General features: G+C 37.8%; 2 protein-coding genes across 3 annotated transcripts in view; one reads left to right on the top strand and one right to left on the bottom strand.

Annotated features, from left to right (window-relative positions):
- Positions 1-21940, top strand: part of LOC136826794 (alpha-amylase 1-like) — an 86305-nt gene that overhangs the window by 47079 nt on the left and 17286 nt on the right. The window lies entirely within an intron of this gene.
- LOC136826795 (alpha-amylase 1-like) lies at positions 1295-16743 on the bottom strand. Its single transcript, XM_067084229.1, has 14 exons — positions 16696-16743; positions 14909-14988; positions 13710-13792; positions 12379-12461; positions 12032-12121; positions 9165-9322; positions 8357-8546; positions 6712-6867; positions 6449-6536; positions 6097-6344; positions 4281-4524; positions 2155-2270; positions 1849-2004; positions 1295-1440 (listed from the first exon to the last, which is right to left on the bottom strand). Exons 3-14 carry the CDS (start codon positions 13759-13761, stop codon positions 1429-1431), a joined length of 1593 nt encoding a protein of 530 aa, XP_066940330.1. The 5' UTR covers positions 13762-13792; positions 14909-14988; positions 16696-16743; the 3' UTR covers positions 1295-1428.

The following is a 21940-nucleotide window of genomic DNA, read 5'->3' as shown; positions in this document are numbered from 1 at the left end:
CAATCGGGAAACGCTAATTGATAAAAGTCAGAGCAGAGACAAATCTACAATAGTGCGAAATGTAATTAACTGATATTCATGAAAACAAACGCCAAGAGAATCAAACCAATATGTACAAATTCAGTCGTCAATATTTTGTGATGATTTTGATCATATTTACCACGATTACACACCATAATATCAGTTCGATTGAAAAAAAAATGGAATATTTCTGATAACGGTTTCCTCTTTCACACAAACACATTTACGTGTGCAACAGTTAAAGTTTGAATACTCAGGTTTTAGAAAATGAGGCAAGGAAAAATAAAAGTCAATAAATATTCACGTTCCATCGTAAGTTTGAGATTCGAGTAAACACAAAACAAGTTGACCTTGCTAACTTTACCGAAAGCTAATCACGAATTCGTTTTTATCTTTAGCTGGAGTTGTTCGTAATTTTATTTTTTAGCACGGAAGTCATCATACAAATGTAACAAATGTGTAGACATGAATAAATCATCACATAAATATTTCAGAAAGAAAAAATCTATTTGCAGAATGCTCAAACATGCAACTCCTTTCATGCTCTTTTGCACGGTTGCTCTTTTGTAGTTTCTGAAGTCTACTGTACATCCGTCTACTGTTTCATGCTTGAGTCGCTCTTCTCGGAATTTCGTGTTAGTTTCCTAGCGCAAATGACAGTTCTTCTCTAAAAGTATATAGATAGTTAGATAGATAGATAGATGAATGGAAATAAGCTGTGAGTGTATTCGCAAAGTATGCTTGGATTAAATAAATGTTTTGGGAAAGTTCTCATCAAGATTCTTTTTATTTTATTCTGAATTATTTATAACCAAGAACACATATCCAGTGTCGATGACCATGCTCGTTGCGACAACATGAATCGTAATAAAATCAACCAGTCAGTCATTTTACGACAAGAGCGCTACAGATTTTGAGCTGCATTTTCAGATTTTGCTCCTTATCAGAAGTCCTTACCATTTTCTTGTGTCTATTAGTCGATCGTTGAATTAAAAACCTGTTTTCTCGGCTTACTTATTTTCTGTCTTAAACGTAATTATCTTCCAAGTTATTATCTACCCTATAACGCCTTTGCATACAGTGTATGATGATTTACTGCTAAATGTACGATGTTTCTTGACTTCAGTACATATTGACGTGACATAAGTTAGGCAGAACAAATAATCAAATAGGATCGTAACATTAAAAAAATATTATTTTCACATTGAATTAACGGGTAAGCTTTGATGTAATGAGGGCAGATTACCATGTTAGGTAAAAAAAAACGAACATACAAGTTTATTCAGATTTATTGGGCGAAGTAATCGTCACTTGATAACATGAAACTTCAGTTTCTGAAGTTGCCTTCTATGTTTGCTGAAGTTGGTATTCACGATGGAAGACATCCAATGCTCCTTTCCACACGGTTTATAACTTAGACTGAAATAAAAGGAAGAAAATATTAGAATATGCTGTCAGGTTAAATTAGTCGCACTTACTTAAAAGTGGCATGCACGTATGTACCACATACCTATAGATAAATACGTGTCATTCTAGTTGAATTGTATAAATGTGTTTTGAAAATGAAATTAATGTCTCTACCCAAAACAGTATTGAGAAATGCTCGTACAATGAGACAGTATCTGTTATTGATGTTACTACTATAATTAACAGCAGTGAGAGAGATAATATTAATGTTAAATCGAAAAATTCTTTGAATGATGAGCTCGCCGGTTAGAAGAATGGGGCAGTAATGCGTTCTGAACAACAAACGTGCTAATTGATCTAGCAAATTCGACATCTAACTTGAATGTTTTTGGACTAAGCTATAAGAAGTATCTAACTTACATTAACGTGGATAGCCAGTACTCCGTCATCTTCCGAAGTCTTGATTTCAATATAGGCGGTTCCATCGCTGTTAACTGTGACAGACTTGCCGGTACACGATCCTCCGTCCTTAGAACCGGAAATGACGTCGCAGTAGGTACCAGCTGACAGGCAAGTCTAAGGAAGAACCGACGATAGTGCGATTTGGAATGATTTCGTTATTTTTAGTGATATATTATCTCAACTTGAGCACAAAAAGATAGGCTATACATGTAGAACAGTCACAACAGCAATGCATTTCTTCTGTCAGTGAATTGCCTTCATTACCTGCAAAGTTTGTGTGAGGTCGGAACTGTCATTGTTGATGGCGATAAATCCTTTGCCTCCTCTGCAGAAAGAAATCTGATTGTTGCCGTTGTCCCACCAGTCATTCATGTCAGTTCCTTTGACAAAGCAAAAGGACGCTTGAGTCAGGATTCTTTATATATATATATATATATATATATATATATATATATATATATATATATATATATATATATATATATATATATATATATATATATATATATATATATATATATATATATATATATATATATATATATAAAATATGGGAGAAATATAATACTCATAAACATTATCAGAACATTGAACTAACAATGGAGAAAGGCAAATAAGTCATAAATATTATATAACATTATATATAATATATATATATATATATATATATATATATATATATATATATATATATATATATATATATATATATATATATATATATATATATATATATATATATATATATATATATATATATATATATATATATATATATATATATATATATATATATATATAATGTATGAGGCATTAGAAAATATGGGAGAAATGGGAATACTCATAAATGTTATCAGAACATTGCCAACTAACAGAGGAGAAAGGCAAGAAATCATATAATTTACAGACGCTGCTTTAGTTGAAAATTATAGGTTATGGCTTTCCGATAACGCATCTCTATGTACGCAGTTTTCAGCTACACTAGAAAATTAATATTCCTCAATTTATATTTTGTTTGTTACTTATCCTTTGTTGAAAGGACTACTGTGGATCTTCCCTCATCCTGTTACTCTGAAAACGTCATCCAAATTTCATGTTGTATATACTCAGATACGTACCATTAATTAAAAAGGTCGTCTGCATGAGAATGAGTCAGTGTTGTAAACGTAATTATTGTACTGTGAGCTTGTTAGCACCTGCGTCTGTCTTCCCTACCCTCCCGATCCCCACCTACTCTGCCCCCACCCGGGGCGGACAAACAGGTTTGCAGGAGGAGGGTGGATGTCTCTCCTCCCTCCCATTTCCCTACCTGCCCCGCCCCAACCAGGGGCAGACAAACTGATTTGCAGGGGTTGGGTATCTGTGTCACATCTCCCCTACTGTCACCCGGGGGAGGACAAACAAGATCCACTCGGATTTTATTATAGTTATATATTTTCCTCACTCATCGTGAGAATTCGTTCGAGGCTGAACAGCTGCCAGGCATCATTAGAAGGGGAGGAACAGGATAAATAACTTGTTCATCGGAAGCGGATGAGGTCAATATACTTTACACAGTCTTGCCTGAGTTATCAGCTATTATTATAATTACAGAGGCAGGTACTTGCAGAAAGAGAGAAGTAAAAGTAAGTCAAATTGAAAAGTGGAATGGAGAGAAGAGGACGACTGAAAATCAACTTAAAAAAAAAAACGGCTACAAAGTAAAATTGTACGATGCATGGAGAAGTACTAAACTACTATCAGAGACGTGAACATTAGCAAGAAAACTGGAAATATCGTAGTGTGAGTACAGAATCCTCAGATTCATCAGTGGAGCATGGTCTATGGTGAGAGGATTTCATAATATATTAGATATGAGAATGTTGGGGGAGGTATGTCTAGTGACTGGAAAATCGACTACGATTTCAAAGACTGCAGTGATATGGACACTCATAAAGATATGAGAAATGGTTTGTCAGAGGAGTAGTAAATGTGGAAATAGCAGGATGAAGGACAGTAGGAGGACTCAAGGATACCAAGGACAAGGGACAGATGAGCACTTAGATCAGATGGCAATAGAGGCAGAAATTGCTTCAGGCAGAGGAGAATGGAGGGAACTCATTTCGTGCCTAACCTCGAAAAGGGAAATCTGACTGAAAAATCCTAATAAAGACGGTGATGGTGCGATTCCAATAACAGAAAATTCTGCTTTCAGAAAAGGTATAATTCTCCTTCTGGAAATGCTGCAAGGGAAAGACTATTAAACCTCTTGCTCATCTTGAAAATACGCTACCAAAATTTCCCTCTTTAATAAAAATCCAAGGCCTGATTTTTAGGTACGCATTCCCATTATGAATGGCATAATGGTGTACCTCAGTTTCCTAGTACAGCAAGAGCTGGTGCATAATTACCATGGGCAACATTTCGGAATTCAACCATGTTGAAGATCTGACGCCATCTATGCTCGCACATCCATCCGCCTCCGCAGGTTGCGTCAGGGTTGATGGTGGGACCGACGATATTTTCCTGGCTGTCCATTGGAGGACCCACCCAGTCATTCTCATCGTGATCACCCACCCAGTGTTGTTCCCAGTAGTACGAGGACATAACACGGGTGAACCCATATGGCCAGGCTAACATGAAAGCAGTTGCCATCTAATGTATAAAAGAGCAACAATATACATTAGTGTATATAATAATATAAATATGTATATATATATATATATATATATATATATATATATATATATATATATATATATATATATATATATATATATATATATATATATATATATATATGTGTGTGTGTGTGTGTGTGTGTGTGTGTGTGTGTGTGTTGCGTGCGTGTCTGACAAAGCATATGCAAGTATTGTATATACAGTTCTTATTTACAATAGCATTTCTCACTTTCAATAACATTATTGACAAGATACATAGAAATTTGCCTCTGTTATTTTTGCTACCTAAAAACAGTAATCTAAATTTTTTAAGGGTGATTTGACATCGACAGCAAGCAACTGTATTAATAAAAACACTTGGCCTAATTAGAATATAAAAAATTCCTACTGTGTACAAGAAATCCTTTACCTTAGTTTGGGCCTTGGCTTCCAGATTTAGCGAATGGAGTGGGTTTTTGGGGTAGAAGCCAGCTTCCAGATTTAGCGAATGGGATGGGTTTTGGGGGTAGAAGTCAGCTTCCAGATTTAGCGAATGGGATGGGTTTTTGGGGTAGAAGTCAGCTTCCAGATTCAGCGAATGGGATGGGTTTTGGGGGTAGAAGTCAGCTTCCAGATTTAGCAAGTGCTGTAGGTTTTGGGGGTAGAAGTCAGCTTCCAGATTTAGTGAATGGGGTGGGTTTTGGGGGGTAGAAGTCAGCTTCCAGATTTAGCTAATGGGGTGGGTTTTTGGGTTAGAAGTCAGCTTCCAGATTTAACTAATGGGTGGGTTTTAGGGGTAGAAGTCAGCTTCCAGATTTAGCGAATGGGGTGGGTTTTGGGGGTAGAAGTCAGCTTCCAGATTTGGCTAATGGGGTGGGTTTTTGGGGTAGAAGTCAGCTTCCAGATTTAGCTAAGGGGTGGTTTTTTGGGGGTAGAAGTCAGCTTCCAGATTTAGCTAATGGGGTGGGTTTTTGGGGTAAATGTCAGCTTCCAGATTTAGCTAATGGGGTGGGTTTTGGGGGTAGAAGTCAGCTTCCAGATTTAGCTAATGGGGTGGGTTTTGGGGGGAGGAGTCAGCTTCCAGATTTAGCTAATGGGGTAGGTTTTTGGGGTAGAAGTCAGCTTCCAGATTTGGCTAATGGGGTGGGTTTTGGGGGTAGAAGTCAGCTTCCAGATTCAGCTAATGGGTTTAGTTTTGGGTGTAGAAGCCAGCTTACAGATTTAGCTAATGGGGTGGGTTTTGGGGGTAGAAGTCAGCTTCCAGATTTGGCTAAGGGGTTGGGTTTTTGGGGTAGAAGTCAGCTTCCAGATTTAGCTTATGGGGTGGGTTTTTGGGGTAGAAGTCAGCTTCCCGATTTAACTAATGGGGTGGGTTTTGGGGTAGAAGTCTCTCTTAAAGTTTCCTCGTAAATAGGGCTTGGCATTAAATCTTTGACTTTGCTCTGTTCTTGATGACTTGAATTAAAGCAAATTCCAGAAAGGTTCCCTTAAACGCAATATCAGGAGACTATAATAAATCGTTTTTGCTAATACAGAGGATATCTCAAGCGACAGGAATGTTTCTAACCTTATATAACCTTGCATCTCGGAAGGTAAGAATCATCTTTCCTCCAGCACCGTGTCCTCTCTGGTTGTCATGATTATCAATGAAGACAAGAGCATATTGCCTGTCTATCATCCCCCATCCTTCTCCGAAGTTCACGAGCCATTTGAGTTGGTTACTACCACGGAAAGCCTCACCTAAGAACTTCCCATACTTGAACTCGGTCACTCGACCATTGCCAACGTATTCTAAGCTGGTGACGGCCTCTCCACCTGCGGGCAGAGACAAATTTCTGGATAAACTTTGAACATGTGCTTAACCCAACACAAAATATTTAACGAGCACTATACAATGTCCCTAGTCTACTTGTACATACCTAAATCAATAACTTCTTGGAAAATAAAAGGTCTTGCATTGGCACCAAAATGCTCGGTGTTGAGGTCTTTTAGGTCATCGAAGATAGCCTGAAAAGAAATACAATGAGTGATGAAACATTTTATAAGATCTGGGGAAGCACTTGACAGAAATGTTAGTTATAATATTTTGTTTTCATTTGATAGCTAATCAAAGAGGATTCACTGTACTGGACACCAAAATAATAAAGCTGTCAAGTGAGGATATTCTGAGTCTGATAGGTACCTTCATGTCTCCTGGCCACATGTGCTTGCTGGCATCAACTCGGAAGCCAGCCACACCGTAGTCAATAAGCTTGTTGAGATAATCCAAGATTTTCCCTCGTACATATTCTGTTCCTTGATTCAGATCATTCAGACCTGTTAGTTTGCAGTTTCGAACCTGGAAGTGAAACACCCGATGAAGGTTCTTACTGAGAATAAAAGAGGTGTCAAATATTGATATGCTGCTCCTTTGGCTGTGACTTCAGGAATTCCAGTTATTCCCTGTGGGTTGCTAACAGACTGTGCTACTACTTTGTTTCTGCTTTAATGTATTTACTGTACTATCATGTTTAATTTAGCTTTTATTGGTTCAGATTGCATTTCGAGTAGTGGTTGGGGTGTTCTTGGAACTTTCATAAATAAACGATCAAAATTAAAGAAACAGTTATCTAATTACTAGATCGAAGATTACAAAATCAGAGAAACTTTATGGATGAGAAATCAATAATAAGTATGTTCAAGTTTAATTCAAATGCTTATTTTATTTGATTCAAGGTGTGGGACATGAGTGTTAGTTTTCTGTTTCATGCCCAAAGGCAATAAAATTATCAGTGTTAATGTAATGTGCCTTCAAAATATGGAACTTAATTAAAAAACCTGTTACGAGAGCATGGTCTAAATATATTTATAGATTAGATAATTTTTTTAAGAACTGGAATTTCCAATAAAGACTTGACTTTAGAATCGGTAAATACACATTGTTTATTTATCAGCTATACAAATCAACTCTTTCTTCAAATTATGTAGCAGGTAAAAAATTAGATTTTCGAAATTTTTGCAGACAGTTACTTCAGCTATTTGGAAAGTGAAGTAATCTGAAGTTCCAAAATTAGCTCCATTGCAGTTTTTGCTAGCAAAATGATGGAGTAAACAATATTATGAATGTAAGTTAAATTGATAACCTGTTTGTAAATTTTTTTAAGGCCTAATTACTCGTATATCTCTGGTAAAATGAAATTGTGCTACACGAAAGGGATAGCTGAATTAGCCGTACGAAGGAAAGATTTTACTTATGAAGTTGGTGGCCGTCCTATAAAAATTCTGAAAACGTAGGAGGTGACCATCATCTGAAAAGGATGGAAAGAGTGTGCCCACCTAGTTCCGACTGTGATGGGTACTTTACATTCTCGTAGAGAATGTTCAAGTAAGATTCTGGTCATGGCCTACTAGTCTTGTCTTTAAAAAAAAAAATAAATAAAAAAATGCGCCGAAGTTTCTTCGGCCAATCGAGTTTTCTGTATAGCGTATAATGCTGTATGAAACTCTCATCCACGGCCCATGAAACTCTCAGCCGCGGCCCATGAAACTTTCAGCCACGGCCCGGTGATGGCCTGGGTTGTTGGCACCTATAATGGTGCCAGACGCACAATCATGGCTAACTTTAACCTTAAATAAAATAAAAACACTAAGGCTAGAGGGCTGCAGTTTGGTATGTTTGATGATTGGAGGGCGGATGATCAACATACCAATTTGCAGCCCCTAGCCTCAGTAGTTTTTAAGATGTGATGGCGGAGAGAAAAAAGTGCGGATGGACAGACAAAGTCGCCTCAATAGTTTTCTTTTACAGAAAACTAAAAAACATGACTTTTGCCTGGGAGTCTCATTACCTGGTTGGCATCACTGTAATCCTCGATGCTTCCTGAGGCAGTCTGGCAGTTGCCGTCGTTGAAGTCGAAGCCGGAATAGGGCACTCCAGGGTAACTCTCAGCGCCGGAATCAAATGATGTGCCTCCCGTGCCCACTGTGCCCGTTGGCCATCCTCCCGACATGTGATTGATGACAGCGTCTGCGTAGATTCTAAACAAGAGAAAGTTTTCTTGTTGTTCTTATTCAAGGAAACGATAGCATAAACCTGAGAACAGCTTTAAATGTGTATTGATCGAGACATTTTTAGACTTGCGTGAATAAGTAACAAAAGTACTATAATCTTTTTTTTAAATTTACTCTTCAATAAAGACTTTTCGTTGCTTTAATTTCCATGTTTTCTGCGCCCATTGTTTACTTTGTATAAATTACTCATTAATTTCACTCTGGCTGTTCGTAGTGTGAGCTGAAAAGTTATTTTTAGTAGACCGCCATCAGTATTTTCATTCAGCAATTATTTAGTGCTGTCAACTCGCAAGAATTAAACATATGACAATATTTTGTAAAAGCAAATCACTTCGCTGTCATTACGATACAAGTGGATTAAAACAACAAGACTCTAATAGATAAGACAATATTGTTAATGACTTGTTATCAGATGCTATATTTTAGTCTGAGTTCATTAAAATTGCATATTAGATTTCTCTTCCCATATCTGTTGCTGTTGCTCTTCTCTAGGGCCTGAACTTGGCAACACTTTTGTGAGGACTTAGGCGTTCTTTTTAGTTTAGATTGAAATACGGAACTCTCGTCCTCCCCAGCGTTCCTCACCTCACTCCGACATTGTTACATCTCGAAACCATGTCCTTGAAGGCATTTTCGTCTCCCGAACGAGTTACGAGTTGGTAAGACACAGGCTGGTATCGCTCCCACCACGGCCGGGTGACAGTGTCTTGGTGGACGACTACGTTCTCGTTTGGTGGCGAAACCTAGATGAACATATTAAGAAACACTAAATGATTCATGAATATGCATTCCTATTATTTTACCCATGATATAAAATTATTTCTCGCTCTCTCTCTCTCTCTCTCTCTCTCTCTCTCTCTCTCTATATATATATATATATATATATATATATATATATATATATATATATATATATATATATATATATATATATATATATATATATATATATATATGTGTGTGTGTTTGTGCCTTGCTTTACCATGCTTAACCATGGAGATTCGTAGATTCCTTCGGTACTTAAGCACTATACAGTACATAGCAAGGGCTAATCGTGCTAAATTTAATGGAAATGTCATCAAATCGCTTACTGGGTGACAGTAGCAACAGCCGATGAGTCCTTATTTTCATTCATGAGAGCCAAATCTTAGAAAACGATAATATTAAAGCTATTTATTTACTGAACAAATTAAGTATTAAAAATCGTTGCGAAACGTCATATTCCATTCATTTAGTATGAATCATCCAGATTCCGAGGTATCTACAAAGATCCCTGATTCTAGACTTATGATATTATGATACACAAAGTCTGGATAAGAAAATGAAGTATTCGGTGTCCAAGCGACCATAAAATATATACAGAAGTCACCGGGTATTAGGAATGCCATAGCCTGTTATTGAAGTGCCATGCCACCAAGAATAAAGGCTACTGACAGAACAACAAATCATGAATTAATCATAACTAGACGAGAATACTGACTGCCTCGTGCAAAAGCGTATGATATGAATAAAGCTACACCAAATGAACTCGAGAAAAGTAGTAATCGCAGTGAACAGCTTTCTTTCCCAGGCCATCTCGAAAATCCTTTGCGAGCAAATAAGGCTACGCACCATAACTGTATTTGCAATAGCTTATTCAGAAACAGTTAGTGAAGGGAATCATAGCACTGTGATATTCACCTGGAGCTTTTGAAGCCAGCAAGGCGTGAAGCAAATACCGTAGAAATACTAAAGAATCTCAACTGGCCCTTATTATACTTGTAATGGTTATAACAGTCGAGATTCTACATAAGCTGGGAAACATTGACGAGGCACTTCATAGGAAACAGACTTCCGCTTGATTTAAAAAATCTTTGTTTCATTCAGATTGATTAGTGAAATAGTAGAATTTTTTTAAGCACGAGACTACTTGCTGAGATATACTCCCAAATTGATATAATGGATTTTACTGTATTTGTCTTAATTCTCCAGACGTACTTCGAAATCAGTTTATGAACCGCCAGGCAGTGGGTTAGGACAGGGGCCGGAAATTTTACCCGATAACAAGTCAGGTGCTCGCAAGCTTGTGCTTAGATTTGCAGGAAACAGGTGCACCCGAGGAGCTACTTGTTCGTAAACATAATGAAAAGTAGTGTGTGCAAAACCACAGAAAATTTAGAGCATCGTGTGCAGCGACGTGGTATGTAATCCATATTTAATGACTCCTGATCAGGAAAAGAACTCTGCTGAATTCATAAAAGTGGCCTTTTAAGACTGCCCAGGTGAAGATATAATCTTCGCAATGATCGTATTATTTCGTTATTATCAAATCAAAGTTTTAAGATTCGTTTAAAGCCATAAAGTAAGAAAATCTAGTGAAATTGGAATATAAAATATGTCAAATGTTTGTAGAGTCGCTACAGACCACTTGTGTCCAGAAAAAGGGAATGCAAGAGTAAAACTATTCTGAATCTGCTGTCATAATTACCGTCTTTATATACGACGACGGTGTTTGATCGTGTTCTGTAGGAAGATAATTGGATGTTTAGTTTTACTCTAAAGAACCATTTTTTGCATTTCCTTTTTCTGGATACAAGTGGTCTGTAGCGACATCTGTATAACATTTGACACGTTTTATATTCCAGTTTCACTAGATTTTCTTACTTTATGGCCGTAAACAAATCTTAAAACTTTCATTTGATAATAACGAAATAATACGATCATTACGAAGATACGCCAGAATTTCCCTTACAACCGCGGCAGGTTGTGTCACTTTTTATTTTGCTTTTTATTTTTATTATATTCTTTAATCTCTTTGTACGCTGGCGAACTCGCACTATATCTTCACCTTGGCAGTCTTAAAAGGCCACTTTTATGGATTCAGCAGAGTTCTTTTCCCGATCAGGAATAATTCCATGTGGATTATACACCAGACCTAATAACATTTTTATTAACAGATAGCAACTGACCACAGTAACATAAATGAATGCTTGGGCCTTTTACTCGTGTTTTGGAACCTTTGAGAAAAGTGGGCTTTCATAGAAAACTAGAGCGAAAAAGAGACTTTCTCTTTCGTGAGAGGATCTCAGTCTCTCTTTTCCAGATTTTGTTTTGTGAATTGTCCCAACGAGCCTCGTAGCCTTGTTAGTCTTTGCTTCGTATATCTTTGCAACACCAATCTGCCATCATCTTCCCTTACATAGAACAATAGTCTCTGGAATAGCCCATTTCAGTTACCGTTCCATCTATTTGGATCAAAGCGATCTGGAATTACCTGTACAATCTTCGTTTGGCCTGATTTCTGCAGTACCCCTGAGGAAGTGGTCCTATTGCTTCATTCTGTGTAGATGCTAATGACAAACTCCTGTTCCTGTATATACTGTATACCCTATTTATGTTTCACCGGACCTCAAACTAACCGGGTCACTCGGTTGGAAGCCCTACAGTACCCACTTGAAATTAATCTGAATTACCTGAACACCACCAAATCCTCTGGGTCCTAGGAATTCTTCACATTCTCGAGCGATGTCACTCCACGGCCATTCAAAAAGATGAACGATTACCTGTAGCAAGAAACAAAAACGAAGATTTAAGAGGTGTGTTTAGAATGTGAAGCATAAAATATGTGACATTTCCCATTCATCTTAAATTCAGACCACGGTAATCTAATTAATGAGTATGGAGTGAAAGTTATACTAACTAACGAGAATAGAGAAACGTCCGTCGCAGCTATAACATGAATCGCATTAGCTTCGCAGTTGTGACTGTAAACCAAAACTAGTTAACATTTTTAATGAAATAATATGAAGATAGTACTTACTTGCCCATTCGTCACGCCTGGGTCCCACTGACCGAGGCAAGAGGCAGCGAGGGCCAACAAAGCAGCAACCAACCGAATCATATCTGAAATTTTGAGACAGCTAAAATAGATTGCTAACAAGATCTAGACTGAGCTATACAACGAATGAGCGCTTCCTTCAAAGCGCCTCAGCTCAGATAAAAGTACAGTTACTTAGTAGTGAAATTTAGCAAGTCTACACACACACCCACACATATGTGTTTTGTGCGCGCATTTATAAAGTTTTCAGTAATTTCAGTAACAAGTAATTTTTGAAAATTCTCTATACATCTGTGGGATTCCCATCCTTCATTAATGAAAGCAACAAGAAAACCCTAAACCTAAACCCTCTTGGTAAATACATTCAATAATTGAATTAACATGAACTGCTGGATTTTTACATGATTAAATACACACACACACACACACATATATATATATATATATATATATATATATATATATATATATATATATATATATATATATATATATATATATATATATATATATATATATATAAAAAACGAAGAAGAATATGTATATATATAATATATATATGTGTGTGTATACATATATAGAACTCGTTGTTTTGTGGAAAGAAATATTACATCAGCAAATAAACCTCATTTCTAACTAATTATTATTAATTATAAATCTGCCCTGTTTACAAGTGTTACTTGTAAACCATATTTAGATATTTATCAGTCCTAACGATGTTATAGTTTTGGTTTGGTTTGTTTGTTTGTCTGTTGGTCACCATGATTACGAAAAGAAGTTGATTTTGGATTTCAAGTAGATTTACCAAAAGGTGGGCCTCACTGCTGGCGCTGGCAATGGGTGATTCAATTTGGGAATGATGTTAATGTAAGTTTTGGAGGCAAGGAATCTCTCTCTCTCTCTCTCTCTCTCTCTCTCTCTCTCTCTCTCTCTCTCTCTCTCTCTCTCTCGCGTCCAGAGACGATGACGCCCAAGAGCATTCTTCTCAAGCAACCTTGATGGAGGTTTATGGTCTCCTCCTGCTTATATTAATACTAAAAATATATTAGAGAAGTATTATATACAAAGATTGTGTGGCATAGATATACCGTCGTAGTTTTGATAGATTAGTCGGCACTTTGACAATAAACTTGGGGAGCTAAGAAAATGCCCTTTACATAGAGGAATATATAAAGAGAAAGATAACAATACTAGCTAGCTATACTTCTGTGTTACTGCAGCTACCATTGCTAATTCATATATTCCTTAAATTCTAATTCTTGGAACTATCAGTGTAAACCTAATTGTCTATAGGAACATATTCCTGTTGTTACCTCGAATGCAGTGGAGAAATGAATGGCTGATGACCTCCGGGTGACGGTCCATTTTATACCTGCCCGTGCTCTTGTACTGTAAACTGCTAGGAAAAATGTTGCAAATATAGAGATAGTAATATTTCAAGCACTGTAATTACTTCTTTCGACCTTTTCAAAGTCATTGACTACAAAAAGAAGGCAGCAAAAAAGCGTTATCAGTAAAACCTCTTGCCAAGAACAATTTCCCCGCATCGGGTGATGTATTTCAAAGGAAGCTGGCAGCTGCTATTTCACACGGAAAAGGGTTGGGTATTTTTAACAGCTGGCGACTGTGTCTGCAGCAGAAAGTATGCACATGCATTATTCTCATGTCTGTATATGAACTAGTGTTTACCAGTATGTGCTCTTTTGCTTGCTTATACTATGCAAACCAAATCTAGGCAAAGTAGGCTCATCTAGGAGAGTAAGTGGTTGGGATAAGAGTTAGACCATGAGACGAGTAAACCAGAATTCGAATTTGATAAGGTACATAAACGGCCCTCTTTAAAATGATGTCTAATTCCTTCGTTGTTAGTTACTTTGTATTATTGTCACGACTAGATGCTCATGTCTACGTAATTATTAGCAGCAAGTCCTTAAGAATAAAATTTCTAAAGCACTGAGAAGCTGGTGTGCGGAACTCATTATTTATTACTGACAAACGTTGCCAGTTCAATATACCCCCCAAACTTCCATAAATTTATAGGTCAGATGGACCCAGATCTCTAATGAGAAGGACGAATTGACAGGAGGGGACATTTAGTTTGCTTTTATAAAAAGTTAGATTATATTTGAAAAGCTAAATTTCGAATGTATATGACTGAAATTCTAAGGTTAACTTAATACGCATGATACTCTAATATATTTGCCGAAAGAAAGTCTAGTTGCATCTGGCTCCCTTACAGTTTACCACGTCACTCGAAAGATGTGAATTCCCACCTGGGACCAAACAACCCCTGAATTCTTTTCTAATGTACTCGATTGCTATGAAAATTAAACACATCTTGATGCTGAGTTAACATGTACCTTCAAGTGTTAAAATACCTTACATATTCTTAATAATAAATGCAAAAGAATCACGTGTCCCCAGCGAACTATAACACTATTACGGGCTACGTGAGAATTCTGTCGTCTCCTGACCTTAACCTTTCTGTTGTTCATCGGATGCTAATACTGACCTGGGCCCTTATTTCCAGAGCATTCAGGGTGAAAAGTTGCTCTGACTTCATAAGAAGTAAGACAGTTAGCCAATGGAGACCTGTGGGAAATAAAAAAAAAAGTGAGAATGGAAATAATGAAGGAGAAAATAAATCAGAAAATATGGATCTTTCCTAGATAGTGGCCCCCAAGGGTTTTCGGGGGCCGTTATCTGTATGATGTCTACAGTCTTTTGCTTATATTTTTACTGTAATCCCCCACGGGCTTGTACTAAACACACCTCAAAGGTGGATTCATACCTGGTAAAAACCCTTGGGGTCACCATCTAGGAAAGATCCAAAAATATGCAGATTGCAGTTTGTTGGATTGAGAGGAAGGTCTACCTGTTAACCCTAAATGCCATAGTTGATTGTAATACTGTCTTAGTTGCACCAACATGTATACGGTTAAGAGAAGCATATAAATGCTTTCATAAACTGGACTTTAAAGACGACCAAAGCAACAGAAAAATCAGTAAGGTGGAATGCGTGGATTATACTAAAGTTGAAGGAAATGGCAAGGCAGTGATAAGGTTTACAGCAGCAGAAAGAGGAACCAATGAAATAACTGAGAATGTAAGACATGGCGCAATATATGGACCAAACTTAAGTGATAGTAACAAAGTGAGAAATATGCAGAAGAAAATGCAGTACTAATAAAATTCTTAATATTTTCTGACCCCAAAATGTTCTCCATCAGTAGAAAAGGAATAGAGGCTAAGATCGATATTTGTTGCTGTCTGTAGCAGTTCAAGAAATTTGCCTGTGCTCTACCTTATGATTTCCTTTCTTGATACTCGCCTCCTTTGAGCCATTTTCCGTGTACCTTTCTCCTACATATTTTTATTCATTTACACCACATTTGATCTTCTGCTTTCTTTGTTCTTTTCTCTATTGTGAGTGCTGCTGACTTATTGGGCTTGATGTTAGGAGAAACTAGAGATTACAGGAACGTAGGGAAAGTAGAAGAGATGGCATTAGAAGCGAGACAGAGAGTATATCAAACACCGGTGGCCCAACATTAATTGCTAACACACAAACTTGGAGTAATGTCCCTGAAAAAGACGTGAATACATTTGAGAGATTGCAATATAGGGTCCTCCGAGGAATGTATGAACAACCAAAGTGGACTTCAGAACAGGGTATAAAAAAATAGTCGTTTCCATAGGATAAAAAGCAATGACGACAAGAGATTGACAAAAGAAATAGCAGAGGATCAAGGAAGAATACCATATGGACAGTGCTGGACAAAAAGCATAGTAACAATATATAGTAAATACAATATAGAAATAGAAGAAACAATAAAATATGACAAAAAAAACATTTGAAAAGTAACAAGGAAGAAAATTAATGAGGAGATTAAAAAGACCTTGGGAGATAAGAGAAATGAAGTGAAGAAGCTGAGGTTCTCCTTAGATCCTATATCCACTCTGAAAATAGGTGATATTTTCACTGCAATGTCCAGTAAAATTGCCGGGAGGGTAGGAACATTTTTTTTGACAGTTCTTGTTCTAGAAACTATTTTCCGTAATTCAAAAGGTACAAGATTCTGAAATAACTTTGACCCTAAGTAATAAATGAGATTCACAATGCCATATGTATTATGAAAGAACTTAATGATGCATTAAATCACAATGGAACATCATTCTGGGGCGAAGATATACTTTCATAAGATATTAAAACTGTCTGAATGTACAAAGAATTTCCTGTGTAACAAACAAGGGAGCTTGAATTTTGCATCATATAGAAAATCAAATAAAGATCCTTACCAAGCCAGCAGAAATAGGCCTATGACACTAACCAGCTTTGTTCGTAAACTTACAAGATTTGAATTTCGCTCAAGGAATGTTAAGAAAATGTTTGATAATCTTGAGAGCCGGTGTGGAGAGGTTCCTGATGGTTTCTTTCTTTTGTTTTTAAGAAGGTCTCCAGTGTGTTGTTTCCCAAGATTAGGGGAAAAAAAAGAGTATCATATCTACAGACTGCAGTAACTACAGGCCAATATGTTTTCTCCCTGTGCTCTCTCAAGCTGCAAAAAACTAATTTTTAAGCCACTTTACAAGTGTGTGGAATCCAAAGGAATGTTAACTGATAGTCAATATGCATGTAGGAAGCAGTTAGGTACCTGTGATGCCCTTTTAGATTTGATATGCAATTTGCAAAAAATTCAGATAGATTTGAGTGCTGCTTTCGATTTAATAAATCCTGAAGCACTTATGTATAAACTTCAGAATCTTGGAGTGGGTGGATATGTTTTAGGATTACTTCAAGGTTTCCTTACAGACAGGCGGCAACGAGTTGCTGTTGATGGGATCTTTAGTGAGCCAGACCTATTGGGTTTGGAGTTCCACAGGGTTGAGTTCTTGTTCCACCGTGATTTTTAGTATACATGAGTAATATGGCTTTTGGCCTGGAAAACAAGACTGTTCAGTATGCTAATGATGCAACACTTATGACTGCAGTAGTCCCCACTTATGAGGAATGAAGGAACCCTCAGTCTCAGTCGTGACATGGAGCGAATTAGTTAATGGTGTAGTCAGTGAAGCATGAGGCTTAATCCCAATAAAACGAAACACTATTGATTAGTAGATCTCGTACTTATTTTCCTCCTCGTCCTCCCATTCAGGTGGATGAGAATCTGCTAAATGAGTCTGAAGCTTAGTTTACACCAAAGTTACCTTTGGACTCACATCTTACTTTTGAGAAACATTCAATGAAAGTGTCAGCAAATGCCGCACAGAAGTTAGGTATTGTATGTAAGGCTTCATATAATTATAACAGTGATAAAATCAGTGCAACCTGTTTTACGTCATTAGTCTTTCCTTTGATAGAATACTGTTCTTCGGTGAGGACGTCTGCCTCTGCCAGAGATTTGGGGATCTCTTTTAGTCTTTTAGTCTTGCAGGCGCAGACTCGCCTTCTACCACAAGTGCCAGCCATCCTCCCAAGCCGAGTGAATGCCCACCCCCACGGACCAATCCCCCATCCACCCAAATGATCAACTCACTTATTTCCCATCTTCGTGAGCTGCCATGGATACACTAAATATAATCTCTTGGAATATTTTTGGCCTCAAGCGGAACATTCCTTCCTTAAACATGTTGTGCAAAAACTTCAAAGGCGTTATTGCATTGCAAGAAACGCTCCTCTGGCCTAATGACCTTGCCATCTGCGATTCAGTGCATGAAGACTTCAGAGCTTTCTCGACCTCATTGATGCAAGTTACAAATCACATCGTAGCCGGTCGCCCGAAAGGGGGCCTTTCTTTCCTATGGCACCAATCGCTAGACAATATAGTGAATGTGTTGACCTATAGGAGTGGTAGATTGCTAGGGCTTCAAGTGACAGTAGGGGACTCTAAGATCCTAATAATCAATGTTTATATGCCCTGGGAAAAGAACGATAATTTTGATCAGTACTGCATGATCCTAGGTGAGTTACACAGCGATATTCACTACTCTGCTGCTGAACATATTTGTATAATTGGGGATCTTAATTCTCACCCCACAAAACAGTTTTATAATGAACTTACTCGCCTCTGTGAAAATCGCGCTCTCGGAATTAGCGATGTAATGCTCCTCCCTCCCTCCTCCTATACCTATGTACAGAACAGAACGGACACTGTTACAACCTCCTGGATGGACCACTGCATCACGTCCCCTCAACTTCATGACTCTATTGTGACCTGCAACATTAGCTACGATCTTGCAGTGGGCTATGATCACATCCCCTTACAGGTGTCATCGAGTACCCCATCCCTCCCTACCGTGAACCCCCTAACTGATCGCCCACCAACTGTTAACTGGGATTTTAAAAACCAACAGAAAACCAGATCCTTTAGGGAAACCACAGAAACCAGGCTGCGGTCAATAGCCCAACCGGCAGACGCCTTACTGTGCACTAACCCAAAATGTAGAAAGTATCATCACAGGAGAGATCTGAAAGAATTCTATTCGAATATAATTTCCGCTATGCTTGCCTCCGGCAGGGATACCTTTAGATCTCGACAAGGCTACTCTCGTAATGTACCTAGATGGAATGAATTGGTTAAAGATCTTTATACACATTCACGAGAAATGTTTCTACTATGGAGGCAAAATGGTAGCCCAAGGGAAGGGCACTTTGCACTTCTAATGAGGCAGGAGAGAGCCCAGTTCAAACTTGCCCTTAAGCATTGCAGACTGAATGAAAAGCAACTAAGAGCTGATGCAATGTCAAGAAAATTAGAATCTGGCAGTTACCCCCGTCTTTGGAGGGACATTCAGTTCCTAAATCCCAGAACTAAAAGCTATCACAGAGAGTAGGAGAAGCCGTTGGTGACGAGGCTATCTCAAGAATGTGGGGTGATCACTTCAGCACTATCCTGAATTGCATAAACGATCAAGATTCTCGCAGGGATGTAAATAACCTCCTCACTGATAATATTCAGTTTCATTTCGCCGATCGTATTACGCCAAGTAACATCAGCGAGGACATAAACAACCTACCTAATAATAAATCGCCCGGCTGCGATGGTCTGCCTGCTGAATCTTTCAAATTCTGCCATCCGATAATTTACATTTACCAGCTGCTCTGTTCAATGCGTGCATAATTCACCAGTTTCTTCCAGACTCCCTACTCTCAGTTCACTTAATACCATTAATAAAAAACAAGCTAAAGGATGAAGCTGACCCTGGCAATTATCGTCCGATTGCAATTACTACAATTGCGTCGAAGATACTTGAGTCCGTTCTTCTAGTGAGACTTCTCCCCTTTCTACACACTACTGACAACCAGTTTGGCTTTAAAGCATACCACTCAACCGACACCTGCATCTACATCCTGAAAGAATTGCTGAACTGTTACCTATCATCAGCCTCCTGTTTTCCTGTGTTTTGTAGATGTGAGAAAAGCATCTGACAGAGTAAACTACCTGAAGCTCTCCCTGAAGCTGCACAAACGAGGCACACCTCTATGTCTAATTGGCATTTTATGTTGTTGGTTCTCCACACAGCAATTCTGTGTCAAATGGGGTAACGTACTGTCGTACACCTTCGGCTCCCTAAACGGGCTCCGGCAAGGGGGCATTCTCTCTCCATACCTGTTTAACACGTACACAGATGCCCTGAATGTCAAACTGAACTCACTCCCAATCGGATGCACTATCAACGAAACAGCAATAAACAACCTCTGTTATGCTGATGGTATGGTTTTGATCTCCCCATCAGTGCAAGGTCTCCAGCGACTCATCGACACCTGCCGCCAATATGCAGAAGAATTTGATATCCTATACAACGAAACCAAGACCCACTGTATGTCGCTGCTCCCGTGATCGCTTAAGCATATTGCAGAACCACTAATTTTCCTCGGAAATCATCGTCTGGAATTCGTGCATGAATTTCCGTATTCGGGCCACATTATCACGGACGACCTAAAAGATACGGCAGACAGAACAGAAGCTTCGTAAACCACGTGCAAACTGGCAACATGATTGCAAGGAGGTTTGTTTTCTGTCACCGAGAAACGAAACTGCTACTCTTCCGCTCGTACTGCTACAGTATATATGGGTGTTCCCTTTGGACGACCTATACCCGAGAGACCATGAGACGTATCACTGTTGTTCCCAATGACATTCTGAGACACCTCACAAATGCACCTCGCTATCACTCAGCCACGCAGATGTTCATAGAAAACCGCCTGGATAAATTGAAAATCATTGTGAGGCGAACAATGTCCAGTCTGATCAGCCGACTGAGAATCAGCAGCAATTCGCTCATACAAAGCGTCCTAAGCAGTGAGGCAAGAAGATCTAAATTATGGGAAAGATGGAATAATGAGGCGTTTGTTCCTTAAATGCCTTATTCTCTGTTTTTGCAATTATGAAATGTCATCTCCAGAATCTGTCATTATTATTATTATTATTATTATTATTATTATTATTATTATTATTATTATTATTATTATTATTATATTTCTGCGTTCCTTGCTATTTTTGGTATTCTTACTTCCTGTTATTACTGTTTAATATCATTGTAGAGTTTTGCAATTTTCAATATTCGTATTTAGCCTTCTGGACCTTCTGTAACCACCTAAGGACCCCAGATGGAAATTAATCGTCTGCAATCTGTATTTTTTATTATCATTTTTTTCTATTATTCCCCATATAATTACTGTCATTACCATTATTATGAATTCTATTTTTTCTACTTCTTCAGCAACTGTGTGGATACTGGCGATAATTATTTTTGTCATGTTACCTTATGTATCTAGATTGTGTGTATTGTATTTGTATCTTCCATGTATATGGCCCTGAGCCGCATTAAAGATTATTATTATTATTATTATTATTATTATTATTATTATTATTATTATTATTATTATTATTATTATTCTAACAGAGATCCTTCTCAATCATAATTAATCCATGATCCTCTTTTCCTGCTGAGAGCAACCAGATTTGCTGAACAGCAGCATCAATATGCAGTAAATGTGCCTCACTGTCAAACTTCTCAGTTGCAGCAGTTCTTTATTCCTCCGCTGGAGGAGCAAAGGACCGTTGGACTGTGGAACAGCCTCCCTGAGGATGGTGTGCAATTGGAACCTCAAAAGTTCAAGCGAAGATGCAATGCGTTACTATACTAAAGCAAATCTCGTTGCATTATATAATGTACTTACACTTTATTTATTCATTAATTTGTTATTTATTTTTTCTTTTCTAATAGCTGATCTCTCCTTTCTGTATTTACTATGACCTTCTGTTACTTCTTTCAAATGAACACCAGATTCTCTAAAAACTTGAATTACATGTCAATGCCCTCTGTGTGCTTGTTCCATATGAAAAGGGTTCATCCTCTGAATAATAATAATATATATAATAATAATAATTGTGGGAAAGTTGATTAGCATTAGGCTTACGGGATATTGGGAAACTAGGGAACAGCTATCCTCCTTCCAGCCTTGATTTTTCAAGGCCCATTCCACTCTCCTCTTCAGAATCCCTACTGAAGTGATCAAATCAAACCTGGCAAGGATTTA

The sequence above is a fragment of the Macrobrachium rosenbergii genome, chromosome 41, assembly GCF_040412425.1.
Source record: "Macrobrachium rosenbergii isolate ZJJX-2024 chromosome 41, ASM4041242v1, whole genome shotgun sequence".
In the NCBI taxonomy this organism is placed as follows: Eukaryota; Metazoa; Arthropoda; class Malacostraca; order Decapoda; family Palaemonidae; genus Macrobrachium; species Macrobrachium rosenbergii.
Note: the sequence above shows the minus strand (reverse complement) of the source record. Positions and strands in the feature narration are given on the sequence as shown.

Bases quoted from the DNA above. Each gene is read 5' to 3' on its own strand.
- LOC136826795 (XM_067084229.1), bottom strand. From the start codon at position 13,761: ATGGACCGTCACCCGGAGGTCATCAGCCATTCATTTCTCCACTGCATT. The intron at 9,323-12,031 runs GTAATTCAGATT...ATGTTCATCTAG, and splicing joins GAGGATTTGGTGGTGTTCAG to GTTTCGCCACCAAACGAGAA. The intron at 6,345-6,448 runs GTATGTACAAGT...CTCTGCCCGCAG, and splicing joins CCAAGAAGTTATTGATTTAG to GTGGAGAGGCCGTCACCAGC.